This window comes from Zootoca vivipara, chromosome 5, assembly GCF_965207765.1.
Source record: "Zootoca vivipara chromosome 5, rZooViv2.hap1.1, whole genome shotgun sequence".
Classification (NCBI taxonomy): domain Eukaryota; kingdom Metazoa; phylum Chordata; class Lepidosauria; order Squamata; family Lacertidae; genus Zootoca; species Zootoca vivipara.
The window spans coordinates 44,982,977-44,999,684 of NC_142588.1; the positions used below are offsets into that span (position 1 = coordinate 44,982,977).

The 16,708-nt window shown below is 43.8% G+C and overlaps 1 protein-coding gene across 6 annotated transcripts in view; it reads left to right on the forward strand.

Annotated features, from left to right (window-relative positions):
* The window catches only part of CACUL1 (CDK2 associated cullin domain 1), a 37,879-nt gene extending 33,489 nt beyond the window's left edge, over window positions 1-4,390 (forward strand). For 5 of the 6 annotated variants that reach the window (XM_088670520.1, XM_088670522.1, XM_035137871.3 and 2 more), the window contains one exon: window positions 136-4,390. In XM_088670520.1, the coding sequence (XP_088526646.1) occupies window positions 136-176 (41 nt within the window). In that variant the 3' untranslated portion in view covers window positions 177-4,390. The remainder of the gene's footprint in view (window positions 1-135) is intronic. The other variant, XM_088670521.1, reaches the window with a different exon arrangement.
* The last annotated feature ends 12,318 nt before the right edge of the window (window positions 4,391-16,708 follow it).

Consider the following 16,708-nt stretch of genomic DNA (forward strand, 5'->3'; position numbering starts at 1 on the left):
AGGGTATTTGTACACATAGAAGAATAGGTGGCATGCTTGTCTTTTGAGATAATGGATCAGGTGGGAGGGCACCAGCAAAGATGCTACCTTGAATCATTTTTCTCCTTAAACTTTTTTTTATTTTTACTCTTTTAGATGGTTCCGCTTCGTGTGCAAGCTCAAGAGGATGCAGATAGTGACTGTGCGACAAGTATTTTATTCTCAATAGGAGCGGACACTGCAGTGACATAGGAAGGGAGGGTATCCAGAGGCCCAGTTAGGCTCTACTGATACTCAGGTTCTTTGATGCAAACTATACCTACAAGAGGAGTTTGGACATGTTTCTTGCCATGTAATAAAATATCTGTTTGCTGCTATTGGGGGCCTAACTTGGAACAATGTGACCAGTCTTGGGCAATCCTGTGAGGAGCATACCTTCCTGTTTTTGTTTTAAAAAGACCAGTGCATACTAAAACATGGTAGCCAAAAAAAAAAAGGGGGGGGGAGAACAGCTTCCTCTGAAAGAAACTTTGCACTTTCTAAAAAAAAATGTGTGGACATTGCTGAGCTTCTGCTCATTAGGTTTTGTCTGAAATGTTTTGCTTAGAAAGAATAAAAATTGATCACTTGGCAGTATTTCTTTTGTTCCACAAAAAGTTTGCCTCCTAGAGTCAGACTTATGTTACTGGCTCTTGACATTCCAGATTTATATAGTTCACCTTTTTAGCCCCCTATCGCCCCCCCTTTATTCAGATATCCATTAATAGGTCCTTCTGTGCCCTCAATCTCCTTGCTTTCAGCTTGTGTGCTTTGCAGCTTTGTCTCTCTTAAGCTGTGATTTGATTAAACATGCTGCAATTTTGCAAGGTTTTCTTGCAACCTATCACTTAGGAAAACAAGAGTGAACGAAAATTGTAATTATGTTCCCTGTCTCCTTCCATATGAGAAGTATTAATGCAAGTCTCAACATTTATTGTATTTTGTTGTTGGCTTTGGTAATGATTGCAAAAGCTTAAACCCCGGATAGAATGCGGTTCCCACATGTGATCTCAATTCAGAGTTGAAACCCTGGTACATACAGATAGAAGGATTTGACAAGACATTGTGGGTCAGGTTATTGGCTCACATCTACCGTGTTGTGCTGTGGCAGTACAGATAGATTTTTATTTATGGTTTTAAGTAATCTGTTTGTTTGATTACATTGTTATTGGACTGCTGTAATAGATTTAAACAACATAGCTGAAACTTTGCTTGTAGCTTACCTCTGGGTAGCAAGGTACTCTAGGTCAATTTTACACCCCCATGAAAAGCTTTGTACCCTTTTCAGAAGGTAAGTGAATTGTGTACTTGATTTGCACGTAAGGGATTTTTTTCCTCTTTGTTAAAGCTTGAACGTCCTGCAATAGATTGCACTGCATTGTGGGTATGAATATATATGCAGCAATCTGTACCTCATGTGGGATGAATCTGGATCCCTGTATTCTACTTCTGGTCCCAGATCAGAGGCAAGTCACAAGGTGCTGTCCTGCCCACCCCGTGTTCTCTATGAAGAAGCACCATGCATGCATAGAGAACTAAGGGATCCCCTGTGTCTTATGTGTGGTAACCAACTAGGTCATACTCAGAGTAGATCCATAGAGTAGACTTGTTAGTCATGGGTAGGATTTAGTTGGATATCACACAATGAAGAGGGTTTTTTTAATAGAAAGAGTAGGTCGTTCCCTGCAATAAAAGGTAAGTGCAGATATTGATTGCCACTGAGACAGCAACGCCAAACTGGATGCAGTTGTGCTGAGAAGTTAGTGCTCAGGGGAAGTTCATTGTGAATTAACCTTTAATATAAGTGTTGTACCCGTGGAAGGCCATGGAGAGAGGAAGCATTTTGCATTTCCAGAAGTAATAAATGGCAGCTCTCTTTATTAGTAAAAAAATAATCTTATTACATGCCTTCCCCACTTTTGTGCACTGGTCACTGGGCTTACCTGGTGCACAGAGTGCCCTGCACATTTTTGAAATCTCATTGGGTAGGACTCTTGAGAGATATGTTTGTCCATTATGGTGTGAGAGCATTATCTTAAATAGCAAAATGGTACTTGGAAAAAGTGTTGGTTTGTTTTAACAAGAACAACAAAACCCTTGCAATATCAAAAAATCTTTTAGACCTGATGGGAAAACTGGGCTCTTAGTTAATGGTCAAAAATTATGCATCACTTCAAAGAAACCATGCCAGTGGATATGGCAAGAAAATTCCTTTCTACTTTTACATAGGCTGTCCTCCTTTCTTTTGATATTCAAATGAAGGACACTAGGAAATTACAGATTGTTAATTTTTGAAATGTTTTAAAAATTAATCCCTTGCATGTTCTTGGTTTGTTCAGTATTTTTCTTCAAAAGAACTAATTGGATGGAAAGTACTAAGTGAGAGGAAGGTATAATTTTGTTAGAGCGGATTCTGCTGTGGAAGACTCTGTTTTCCATTAGAAACAATGGACTACCTAGAACCTTTACCAGTGTAACATTTTTTGTGGTTTCATCCCCAGCAAATTGATACCATGAGCAGTATATTGTGACATCCCACTCAGTGTCCATAAGTTTGCACTCTGAGCTCCCAGTCATTGAATGTGATCAGCAAGTACATAGTCATGTCACTAGAATTACATTAGCTCAGTTGGCGTCTGCTCAAGGTTGGCACCCTACCCACCAGACCTCAGTTGCCCTCAAGGACAGAATTCACATAAGGCCTTCTGATGTTGAAAAGATCTGGGGGGTATCATCTGGTAAATCCAATACTGGATTTAATGCAGAATGTATCTGTACAAATGCCACTCACACCAGTTGACATATAGGCTATAGGTTCCTCATCTCTGCTCTGGTTAGTGAATGAGGACTGGAGCCAAGCATATGGGACACCATGCCTACAGTCATTCCATGGCACTGGGTCTTCTCTAAAAGATGGAAACCTAAGAGTTTTATCCATTGAAGTCATCTCATTAATGCAAGGTTTTCCACAGTGGGACTTCCTTCCCTTCCCTTCTCCCCTCCAAATCTGTTCTGGCTTTCCCCTCCAACCCTCCAGAAGAGATTTGAGAGGCACCGAGGAGAGAGACGGGAAGTTCCATTGCACAGGTGGAAGTCCTTGTGCTCATGGGGCAACTTAGTTGGGTGCAACCCATATTCTGCCCTCTCCATTTAATGTCACCACTGCCCTACAGATCACCCTTTTGAGTGGTAAAGCACCACATTACTTAATATAACCTGCCATATACTTCCTATCAATGGTCCTCTGCCATTTGGTCCACTTTATCTTCGTTTAGAGTGGCCAGAGGTAAAGTAATCTGAAGGATAGCCATCTGAAGCACAAGTGAAATATTTGGTACCACTGAAAAGGGTGGGAGGTTGGCGATCATGCCTGGGATTTGAGGTTCTTGTCTAACCAGAAAGGCCATGTAATTTAATCTTCCACCTTTCTGCCATTTTGCTTTGACCAATGAGATATACCAAGGAAACATAAGCAGAAAGTATTCATGGTGACTTATACTGTTGCCATGGAATTCCCTTCATTTGGAGTGTTGGTACTGTTTGAGCCTGAATATATTCCACATAGGCTTCTGTCTATGTTGCTATGGATTAGAATGGGATTCTCATTTGATATTTTGTTGTTGGCAGAACTAGAGCTACCAGAATCAAGTGGATGAGAATGTTAACATAAAACACCTTTTTGATTTCTAAGAGTGTGCAGGTTTATGTATGTTGGGCTGCTTTTTTTCTTTTTTCTTTCTTGTAACTAATTTGTGATTTGTAAATAACATGTAGAATGCAACTTTTGTTTCAGGTTATATAATTTTTGTGTGTGTCATTGAATGTTGAGTCTTAGGACATTACCTTTTTGAAACCAGTCCTTCTCTAAAAATTAGGACAAAGCCTTCCTCTAATGTCAATATTCTACACATTCTTTGGGGGGGAAATGTTTTAGCCCTATGTAGCATCTTGCCTGACTAGGATACTGAAAACTTTTTGTAAAAAAAAAAAGTTGTGTTCTGTTGTAAATTAGTATTAAGATTTCTGTATGTTTTGGCATCTAATGCTGAAATCATTTGTTTCCTTATCTTCAAAGGGTTTTATCTTTGTGAGCTGAGCATGAAAGAACACAACAAAACATATGAAACAATGGTTACTCTGTAGACATTTTTCTTGGTCAATCAGTGTGTCAGGTCTCTAAAGCCATGACTTAACCAAAGCAGCATGGTCTTAGCTATGGTGCTTCTGTGAATCAGACAACTTGCCACGTTTGTGTGTGTGTGTGTTTCCTCCCCCTCAAATGAGACCTAAATAGCAAAATTTTATGCATCGGGTGTCATATATCAGATTTGTTTCTTGGGAAAGTTGCTCTATTAAAATATTTTTAGACAAACATTTTGGTTCTGAAGTTTCCATTTTTAACTTGCATCCACTTATCCATATTGGTTTGCCTGGCTGAGAGAGACTTTGATGGCCAGTAACAGTGCTGGCTGTTGTATTTGTCCATGGAGTGTCCACAAAGAGTCGGACATGACTAAACGACTGAACAACAACAACAACAACAACAGTGCTGGCATTACACAATGAGTGCAGACGTGTCCCAAGGAAAACTCTGTCTGCCTTTTGAAGGGTGCTCCTGCAATAATCAGCCAGAGAAGTAATGACATTATTTTCTCTGTGAATTCTATCTCGGATCTATTGTGCAAAGGTTCCCAATATTATGCTGTTGAATATATTACTGTGCAGAGTACACATAGGAGTTATAGGTTGCTCAAACTCTTCACACCCCATTCAATGACATGAACAAATTTTCAGCATCAGTCTTGTACCTCACTGCTTTTTCTTTTTTTTTTAAGGCTGCAGGAGAGCTATGAAAAGTGCTTTGCATATATAGTGATCTTTTGATCTTCATTTCCCGAATCCCTATTTTCTCTGCCAGACATAATTATGCCAGTTTACATTTGCTGGTAATGGAACAGCAGTTCATATTTAAGACATCACAAAAAGTGTTGTGATTTAGCCACTTCACTGCTCAGTGGCTTGTTTGCTTGTATTTCCACACTCTGGATGAACCTTTCTAATTTTTAAAGCTGCCAGCCGGATTTTTGTTGCTAGAGTAGGGTGATTGTGTGGCTAGAAACCCCTCGTTCTGAAACTCTTTTTTTTTTATTAAAAAAAATTCATCTAGGCCAATTAGGATGGCTATCCTCCATATAATGTTAGTGATTGCTCTTTTGCTGATGGAATGAGATAACCTTGGAACTGTATTCTCTAGATTAGTAGCCGCCTATTTCCGAATCTGAGACCCACCTTTAACTCAAAGATAGATTTTGGGGGCCCATTTCTTAATCGTTTATCATAGGTATTTAGGGAAGCTTTTAATGTTTAATAAATTATTGTATTTTAATATTTCTGTTGGAAGCTGCCCAGAGAATAATAATAATAATAATAATAATAATAATAATAATAATAATAATAATTGTTTTGTGGTAGTGGTGCTGTTGTGAACCACCTTGGATCATGCTGTGACCCAGTAGTGAGTCCAGACCCATAAGAGCTGAAGGCCAATGCTCTTGAGGGATCCGTCATAGTGCTGGGAGATTTCTTATCAGCAAGCAGCAAAAAATATAATGGGTCCCTTTGGGATTAGTCCCATGTATGAAGTTCCCTAGCCTAGAGGTACCAGCCTGCAGTGATTTCTATAGTTGTGGCATTTTACCAGGACTTATTAATTGTGGACATGGTGGGTTCCCTTGGACAACCACTATTGTAAGAAGAAGGGAACCTACCGTACTAATTTGCTCAAGTGATGTAAATTATGTGATTGCACCTCCTGCTTACCCTTAAAACTTAAAGAGCAGGGAGAGTTTGCATGGTACATACACGACTTTCACATCTAACAACAATCCCAATTCCCACTCCTCGTAAACAGGCATGCTTGCTTACACTTCTTTATATCCTGGGTTGGAGGGTGAGGATGACTATTCCTACCAAGTTTTCTTTACTCCTTTCTTTACCAAATCAGTGGCTCCATTAGGCCCTATCCACACATGTGAGTGAGATGGAGGGGAGTGTTCAGACATAGGATGTGATTAGGTGCAGACAAAGTGGCAAAGTGTGGCAGCGGGGTCTCATGCATATTGATTTACCTTAGCTCTTGGATACCTGTGGCTTGGATACCTCTTGAGTTACCTGTGGCTTTTGGTGGGAGCCACAAAGTTTATCTTCATTGCCAGGTTGACTGGCATTGGTGCAATTGCTGCTGAAGAGAAAGCAGGGGTGGGGGGTGGGGTGGGGTGTCAGCGGAGGTAAAATTCTTAGTACAAATCATCATAATGTGCCTTGTTCCTGAGTAGGTGGGACTTGTTTCCTAGTAGATAAGCCACGGGATCGTGGTTATTAGTAAATGTTTTCAGACTCTGAACCCAACTTTAAAGCTTCATTATATATGCCAGGCTTCCCTTGTAGGCACGAGGGACACAAAGGTCAGAAACAATTGCCTGATACTGTCAATCACTGTTGCTTCCAACCCAGCAAATGATAAACTGAAAATCCTCAATTGGCAAGGAGAGAAATGAATCTGCTTGAGGGCTACTTCTCTAGCTTAATAGTAGACTTATAAAAGCCACAGCCAACACCTTCAGATACGCTTGCTCACTGCTCTTCTGCAGGAAGCTCTCCAAACTACACCCCTGCTCTTTGTGTGTACACAGACATAGCCTTAGGACTTTCCCTCTTCCATTTCTTTCTGCCCACCAACTCAGACTGCCCCCCATCCCCACTCTCTGTGTCCATTGGGATCTCTTGCATCCGCTCACCACCTGCCATCCTTCCCCCCCTCCTTCGGCTGTCAAACATTAAGTTATCCCACAAGGACCTTCTTGCAAGCTCTATGTACCACTTTCATGCATTCCACCAGACACATGGTTGTTATCAATCCATGCTCCTACTCTGTCTTCCAAAAAAGCAGCATCTCCTGTTTCTTTCAGAGCAGCCAGTATTCTCCCCAGCACCAGGACCTGAGCTAGCACCTGCCTGAGTGAGCTATCTGCCCAGCCACTATGCACATAGTCCTAACAGAGTAGATTTCTTTTAGAAGCCATATACAACTGCGTGGCTCAGGGTCCCCCAGTTAGGCAGAAACCTGTATTATGGGTAGCCCCATTTTGTTTCCAACCCATTTGAGCCAGCCAATGAGCCACATTGCTATTGGAAGGGGAAAGTGCTGCATGCAGCTTCAGTTCAGAATGCTAGTTACCTCATTCTGTTACCCTTCCTGTCATCTCCAACCCTCAGTATTTCTTGCTCACTGAGCATATTTGGGTGCTGGTGAGGTTTCCCTTCCCCTCCATTTTGAGTGTGAGAATGGGCAATAGCAGCTGAATGAAAACCCTGAATTTCTCCTCTCATTTTTCTAGGCATCTCAGGGAGCATCTAAAAATGGCTTTTTCTCTTGTGGAGCAGGCAGTGACCTATCCAGACAGTGAAAAAGTTTTCATCTCTCTACTTGCCTCACTTTCCCGATGATCATTTCCCAGTTGCTCAATTTCATTTTCTCACCCACTTTTCTGCATCTCCCTCTCAACAGTCTATCAGCATTCTGTGTCCAGTGAGCATGCTCTATTCCCAAAGGGCTTGACTTGTCTGTTTGGTGTGTATGTGTATGGGGGGCAGGGGGCTGTCCATTCTTAGCAAACATCAGGTTTGCTGTGTGTGACTTAGAATCATAGAACTGTAGGAAGGGGTCCTGAGGTTCATCTAATCTAATCCCCTGCAATGCAGCCATCTCAACTAGATCATACGTGGCAGGTGGCCATCCAACCTCTGTCTAAAAACCTCCAAGGAAGGAGAGTCACAGGAATCAGTTCTACTGTCAGAAAAGCTCTTACTGTCAGAAAGTCCTTCCTGATGTTTAGTCTGAGTCTCCAAAGAAAGCTAATTCCAGGTAAGTGCTGTGGCCTGGAACTTTTCACATCTTGGATAAGTGGGGCAAGGGTAACTGGGACAGAAGCCAAAGCCTCATTTCTCTAAGATTAGTCTATGATGGCATTAAGAAACAGATGAGATCTCTTCTAATATAATATATGAAAGGTGCCTCTCCCAGTACCATCCAGTCCACGTATTGAGATCTCTTGGAAAGGCCCAGCTAGTAGTCCAGTCATTAACAGATGTCTGTTTGACTGGTAAAAGTAAAGGGACCCCTGACCATTAGGTCCAGTCGCGGATGACTGGGGTTGCGGCGCTCATCTCGCTTTATTGGCCGAGGGAGCCGGTGTACAGATTCTGGGTCATGTGGCAAGCATGACTAAGCCACTTCTGGCGAACCAGAGCAGCGCACGGAAACACCATTTACCTTCCCACTGTAGCGGTACCTATTTATCTACTTGCACTTTGACATGCTTTCGAACTGCTAGGTTGGCAGGAGCAGGGATTGAGCAATGGGAGCTCACCCCGTCACGGGGATTTGAACCGCCGACCTTCTGATTGGCAAGCCCTAGGCTCTGTGGTTTATCCCACAGTGCCACCCGCATCCCTCGTTTTCTACATGCACTTACCGGGACTCACCGAGCAGCGCTGGAAATCGCTTCTGTGCAGCTGCGGACATGCGCAGAAGTGATTTCTGGTGCTGCACTGCCCATTTCCAAAATGTCTGCAGCGCCAGAAATTGCTTCTGTGCATGTCCGCGGCTGCGCAGAAGCGATTTCCAGTGCTGGCTGCTCATTTCCAAAATGTCTGCAGCGCCACTGGAAATGGCTTCTGCGCCTGTGTGGCCCATGTCCGGCCCACGGGAAGAAAAGGTTGCCGACACCTGGCCTTGATACTCAAACAACTTGGAACCCACACCCAGAAGTGTTCCAGTTTGTGAACTTTTTTTGGAAGCCAAACATGCTCCGTTTTGAGTGCTATGCTTCCGATTTGAGTGTCACACTTCCGTTTTCAGTGTTGCGCTGAGGTCTGTATGTTTTTGCTAATTATTTTGCATTTTTGTTTTTGCTGCTCTTTTTTTCTTTTTGTGACACTGGAACCCAGTTCAACTACTGATTGTGTGACTGCAGTACATTGTTTATTGCTTTCATTTTATGGATTAATGGTCTCATTAGATACCGGGTAGTAAAATTCATGTTAAATTGCTGTTTTAGGGTTGTTTTTAAAAGACTGGAATGGATTAATCCATTTTGCATTACTTTCTATGGGAAAGCGCGCCTTGGTTTTGGAATGCTTTGGTTTTGGAACAGACTTCCGGAACAGATTAAGTTTGAGAACCAAGGTACCGCTGTAGTAATTTAAAACACCCACACCCACATAAATGCATTATTTTAGGGGAAATTGCTTTGCAAATTTGTTTATATTAGCTGAGTCCACCACCTTTTGAGAGAGTCGGCCCCACTTTTGAACAACTCTTACTGTTAGAAAGCTCTTACTGGTGTTTAGTTGGAATCTCCTTTCTTTTATCTTGAATCCATTGGTTTGGGTCCTAGCCTCTAGAGCAGGAGAAAACAAACTTGCTCTATCCTCCATGTGACAGCCCTTTAGATCAGGCATAGGCAAACTCCGGCCCCCCAGATGTTTGGGACTACAACTCCCATGATACCTAGCTAGCAGGACCAGTGGTCAGGTATGATGGGAATTGTAGTCCCAAACATCTGGAGGGCCGGAATTTTCCTATGCCTACTTTAGATAGAAGATGGCTCTATTTCTTCTTTACAGACTACATAAGCAGTGGCATTTTAACAAGTGGAATTAGAGTGGCATTGGATTGAAGACATTAGTGTAGCTTCTCCTTAACCCCAGATTCATTTTTGAAAAGAAAGCCAATCTGTGATGCAACACACAAGTGATTAAGCTTCAGAACAATGCCTCTTGAGCTTTTCCTTCACCTGGTAAATGGCATTGTCGGTCAACAAATTTCAGATAAAATGCATGGGTTTGGTTATATAAGCAGGCACATTGCTGTATCAAGTGTGGTTGACTCCTCTGGTTCCTTGTTCCCTCTAGAAGGTTTGCTGCCTTTGACAAGGGTTGATTGGAAAATAACAAAACGTACAGTTTGCCAGGCATTGCAATCCCACTGCATTGACTTCTTTGCCTGATACACTTATCAGTTCTCAAGGGATGTAAGTAACGTGCTATTTTGGTTTCTGTCAATGTGATAAACTTTAATGGCTTTAACTGCTGAAGTCAGGATCACGCATATAGTTTTGAAGGTATATGGAGAGAAGATTCAGTAAAGCAATTATTGCAGAAAATTGGGTATAAGAATGTATAAATCTTATTCTAGTGCCATTAAAATATAATTTATATAAATTGCCACTTAGTATCTGATGTTTGTTCATTTGCAGAAAACACAGTCTTCAGGATGATAATTGCTGGAGATGTCAAATGCAAGCCTGTTACATTTATTTTGGACTTGTCCTCAAGTAATTGGAAGAGATATTGAATACAATGAAAGCTATTGCAGTACTGGTTATGGTATCCCAAGGACAGCAGAACCACCCCCTTTGGCAATTTAAAAGAAATGGTTGAAGAATCAGATCTCAAACATACATAATATTAGATAAGAGCAGCTAGGCAAGTCACTGCTAGCAACTGGAAATCTTCAAAACTACTGATAGTGGTATAAAAGAGTTTGGGAAATAGCATTTCTTAAAAATTACTGTATAGAAGGAATAGGAAAGGAAGGGAGTATAGCATCTAGATCAAGGGAAGTAATAGTACCACTGTATTCTGCTCTGGTCAGACCTCACCTGGAGTACTGTGTCCAGTTCTGGGCACCACAGTTCAAGAAGGATACTGACAAGCTGGAACGTGTCCAGAAGAGGGCAACCAAAATGGTCAAAGGCCTGGAAACGATGCCTTATGAGGAACGGCTTAGGGAGCTGGGTATGTTTAGCCTGGAGAAGAGAAGGTTAAGGGGTGATATGATAGCCATGTTCAAATATATAAAAGGATGTCATATAGAGGAGGGAGAAAGGTTGTTTTCTGCTGCTCCAGAGAAGTGGACACGGAGCAATGGATTCAAACTTCAAGAAAGAAGATTCCACCTAAACATTAGGAAGAACTTCCTGACAGTAAGAGCTGTTCGGCAGTGGAATTTGCTACCAAGGAGTGTGGTGGAGTCTCCTTCTTTGGAGGTCTTTAAGCAGAGGCTTGACAGGCATATGTCAAGAATGCTTTGATTGGTGTTTCTTGCTCGGCAGGGGGTTGGACTGGATGGCCCTTGTGGTCTCTTCCAACTCTACGATTCTATGATTCTAACCAAATAGAATCTAATTTGGTTAGATTCTATTATTCTAACCAAACACTGGAGATTATTTAGAAATCGTAAGTTCCAAGGCAATGCTCATCTTTATACTTTGTTTTCATTTCCAAGAAATTATTGATGATGTGATTAATTTGCTACCGGTAATTGAGTCTTCTAACTAAGTTAAATAACAAATATTTTTGCGCTGGTACTCATCATGAAGTTGTTACAGTAAGTGCCCTTGTGTACCCCTAGAAAAATAGCACTAGCAAGAACCTTTCCCAAACTACCGCAATTCACCTTGTAATTTGTGGTACACACATAACCAGTGTAAACCATTTTATCTTTGAATTTACTTGCTAGTGCCAAATCAACTTCACTTCCCCCTCTCTCTTTTAAAGAATCTGTTACTGAAAGGCCTTATGGAAAACTCAAATGGCCTTCCCCAGGCTACTATCTTTGCTTCCAGGAACTGATGTCAATTACTGTTCAAGACTGCAGTTAAGAGCGAGGGGGCAGCTTATCAACCGAAGCCTCGGTTCTGCTGAAGGTTCAGTGCTGTTCGGTGAGCAGCTGTGTGCTCTCAAGTATCTATTTTGAGAGCACTAATGAAATTACCGCTCCATAAACATGTATTATAAACAAAACGTTTCATCCGAGCGGCCAATGTTGGTTGCTTTAGCAGCCATTTATTCAAAGGAGGCTGACCTTCAGCAACTCATCGGTGTGAAGTGGACATTTCTGCAGAGTCACTGCAGATCTTCTCAGCCTGTGCCATAAATCCACAGAATGATATAGTCATGTATGGCAGGGGGTTGGACTAGATGACCCTTGAGATCCCTTTCCACTCTATGATTCTACGATTGCCACGTTTTGAATAACCTTGCTAATTATTACACTGAATTCTTTTTTCTAGCCAAGCTTGGCTGAATCCAGCTTAAAAAACCAAACAACCAACAACAATTAACTTATAAAAGACTTTACTTTTTGTCAGCATAAAAAAGGATTCAAGAGATACCTGAAGGTTAGCAGGAAGGATAACTGCCAGATTTATTCTGCTGGATTTATTTATTTATATTTATTTATTACTCATTAAATTTATACCCTGTCCTTCCTCCTGAAGGAGCCCAGGACAGCAAACAAGTGGAAAAAACAATAAAATGTCTTTTAAGCAATTCCAATGCAGATGCAGAAGACCGGGAAAGATCTCAAAAGGGATTTTTCAAAAGATCTTGAAAGAGGGAGGGTCTGAAAAGAGGGAGGTGTTGAAAAGAGAACAGAGATGGTGTCTGTCTAATATTGAAGTGCCGCCCCTCCCCCCCCAATGAATGCAGTTCACAAAGCAAAAGCAAATTCCCTGTCATGGGCTGTGAGAGTGAAGACATTGCCTGGTTACTTCTCTGGGGACAGAAGTGGTGACGAATTCCTCTCTCCACCACTTCTCTGAACCCTTTTGTCGACCTTCCCTTTTGACTCTATAGCATACTCCTCTGCCTCATGAGATATGTGAGATTTTCTCCACTTTTCTTGTACGTCATCAGTGCTGTTTCCCCCTTTTCACTGCACTTTATTGTACGGCGCACTCTACTCTCTTTATGCTGACAGGCCCCAGTAGGAAAGCCCTCAAGATCCACTTGTGGCTGTTGCTTGCTTCCGAGTTGTGTCCTGGTGATGGTTTTTGTTGTCATGATGAACTGTATTTTGTTATCTTTGCAGCTGGATATAGAAACATCGAATTGTAGAGTTGGAAGGGACCCCAAGATTCATCTAGTTCAGTGCAGGAATTATAATGACAGATGGTCATCCAACCTCTGTGTAAAAACCTCCAAGGAGTCCAACCGCCTCCTGAAGGAGTCCGTTCCACTGTTTAACTGACAGGCAAAGGCAACCTTGGCTCTCCAGATGTTTTGGAACTACAACTCCCATGATCCCTGACCACTGGCCCTGTTAGCTTGGGATCATGGTAGTTGTAGTTCCAAAACATCTGGAGAGCCAAGGTTGCCTATGCCTGGTTAACAGCTCTTACTGTCAGAAAGTTATTCCTGATGTTTAGTCAGAATCTCATTTCTTGCAACTAGAAGCCATTGCTTCAGGTCCTCCCTGCTGGAACAGGAGAAAACAAGTTTATTCCCTCTTCCACGTGACAGCCCTTTCAATATTTGAAGATGGTTATCATACCTCTTCTCAGTCTACTCTTTACCAGACTAAACATACCCAGCTCCTACAACCGTTCCTCCTAAGACTTGGTTTCCAGAATGTTGATTATCTTGGTTGCCTTCATCTGCATGCTTTTTCCTCCCTCCCCACCCAGAGGTTACCCCCCCCCCCAGCCTCATATCTTACCCTGCCCCCTGTATTTTAGGTTTTTCAGTTTTCCTTTCATTTTCAAAAGCCTAGCTTGCTCTTCAGTCTTTAACAGCTGCTTGGTATGCAGAACCTAGTAGATAAAGCACAGAGCTAAGCATCATCACCTGCTAATATCTGTACATCCAGGTGGTCTTTAAAGGCATAGTTCCAGGGACTACTCAAAAGATGGCAGCCAACATAGGAAAATTAGACTAAGTCAGAGCATTGGTCCATCTAAAGGTTAAAGGTAAAGGACCCCGGAACCATAGGTGCCAAATCACTGGGGCTCTGGGTGCCCAAGCACCCACAAAATTCCCCATGAAGGGGCCAGGCACCTACAGCTTTCGATGCCAAGTCCATGCACGCTGCAGGGCACCCATGGCCCCCAGATAGTTGCAGGGCCAAGTTGGCACTCCAGCCTTGGACAGTTAAGGTCAGTCAAAGGTTACTCTGGGTGCGCCGCTCATCTCACTTTTCAGGCCGAATGTGGCCTGAGTCATGTGGCTAGCATGACTAAACGGCTTCTGGCGCACGGAGGACCGTGACGGAAACAAGAGCTCACAGAAACACTGTTTGTGTGGCAATAGCCCTCCTTCCCATGTAATAAAGACTCATGACACAGTGATTAAGATTTAATTGGGTGGTTAAGGCCACAACTTTATTAATTATGCATGTTGAGCGGAATTGGCTTAGGCGTTGGAACCTAACAGACTATATCCGACTCCAACCCGTGTGTTGAAGTCTGTGAGAAGTTAACCACCAGAAAGGAGCCCCGCGACGTAGATCTACTAGAGCTCCTCCTGTGGCCACCGAAGGGGCGTGCCTTACGGCCCAGGCAACTCCAGGCTCAGGACCAAGCCTCGCCCCCGGAATCCTTTAACGGAATTACTTCTCCAAATTTGGGCAGCTGATGACGTAGCCTGCCCCTCCTCCATCTAATTGTTATGCAAATTTCCAACGCCTAACCGCCTAACCTAAGTTGTGACGACATGCTACGAGGTAGGCGAAAAACCCATCATGGCTAGCCCAGTATGGGAAAAATCCTACCCAGCCCCCTGGCCAACCAGGGCGACCAACTGACGTCCACAGCAGCGTCCCCTTACCTCTTTTTAAGGGGTGGGCGGGCGGGTGAATTGTTCGCTCCGGCGAAGAGGGACAAAAGAGGGAGCTTTTCCCGCCTGCAGAGTGCTTAAAGTTGGTGGCCCCGCCCCGACCGACCTCATTGGCTGGTCGGGGGGTGACGCAGGCGGGAACCTACCATTGCGTAGGGGCTGAGCTTGCAGCCCCTACGCGATGGTACAGTCGGGCAGCCCACAACCCCACCTCCGTCGCAGGCGCGGAAGTGGCTTTGTGTGGCAATAGCCCTCCTTCCCATGTAATAAAGACTCATGACACAGTGATTAAGATTTAATTGGGTGGTTAAGGCCACAACTTTATTAATTATGCATGTTGAGCGGAATTGGCTTAGGCGTTGGAACCTAACAGACTATATCCGACTCCAACCCGTGTGTTGAAGTCTGTGAGAAGTTAACCACCAGAAAGGAGCCCCGCGACGTAGATCTACTAGAGCTCCTCCTGTGGCCACCGAAGGGGCGTGCCTTACGGCCCAGGCAACTCCAGGCTCAGGACCAAGCCTCGCCCCCGGAATCCTTTAACGGAATTACTTCTCCAAATTTGGGCAGCTGATGACGTAGCCTGCCCCTCCTCCATCTAATTGTTATGCAAATTTCCAACGCCTAACCGCCACTCGAGCCCCCCCAGGCTCGCCGCCAATCCGCTCACATGTAATACCACCCTAATTTCCTAATTCGAAAATTAATTATTTAATTATTCAAGCACTTCTAAATTATTAAGGGGCCGTGATCCTAATCTCTTATTCGCCTAGTTAAGCTCTCTAACACGTAACCAATCTGTCATTCCCGTAATTACGTTCTCCAGCCAGATATCATTCCCCATAGGCGACAGATGTACACCGTCATAGCGATAGAGGGCTGCTTCACTCTGTTTCAAACTGGGATGCGAGATAACTTGGCCATTCAAAGATAACACTCTGTGGATCACAAAGGAATTCAGGAGCCGCCTGGTTCCGTTCAAAGCGATAGGGTAACATCCATCGCGCCAAGAGCGCCTCTCCAGCAAGGAGGACCAAAGCAGCGTCATCCCCGGGCAGGTGTCCATGAGGATATCAAAGTCACTGAATATTTTCAATTTTAAATCCACTGCATTACGGCAAGCAAGGTCATTCTCACCGAGCTGCACCACCAGCAGGTCAGGGTAGCCGAGTGAAGCAGCCCGGTTTTGGATGGTCGGCAGCAACATCATGCCTCTCCTTGCAATCCAAGACACTTTCACAGATTCTGGGAGGCCCCAGACTGCTCCCCAGGCCCGCCACTATCGCCCTTTCCCGGGCCCAATGGACTATGCTGTGCCCGGATGGTCGGCAGCAACATCATGCCTCTCCTTGCGATCCAAGACACTTTCACAGATTCTGGGAGGCCCCAGACTGCTCCCCAGGCCCGCCACTATCGCCCTTTCCCGGGCCCAATGGACTATGCTGTGCCTGGCTATTCAAACGCGCACAATCTGGCCACCTGGAAAACAAAGAATGACGACTGGGGATCAGCGATGGTGACCCGGTCGACGCTACGCACGGATGTACTTATTTGTACGCGTTCAATTTCCACCTCCCCAAGTCCTGAATTCTCTCGGATGAAAGGCTCAAGTGCATGGCTGAAGTAGCTGCGCCAAACCTGAAAGAGTGGGCAGAGAATTCGCTGGGGCTATAACCGCAGGAGGCAATGGCCTTGCGCAGGACCATGGCGAATTGGTGGACATGGACCTGCAGTGCCTGTTGCCGGGAGGCGTATAATAATGCCTTTTCCTTTCTGGTCAGTCTTAGAGCATCGGATGTGCACCATAGCTTGGGAGTCGGACAGTGGCACATCCCCTATTATAATGCCCCGTGTGATGCCATCAGGGTGGTCCTCGCAGACCACTTCACCTACTCTGAGCGCCCTAAAGTAGGCTATCGAGAACGCTGCTGAAAATAAACGCGCTTTGAACTTTGTCCAGCAAAGGGTCCTCAGCTGCTTGTGTATCTGAACCAACATGTCAAATGTAATA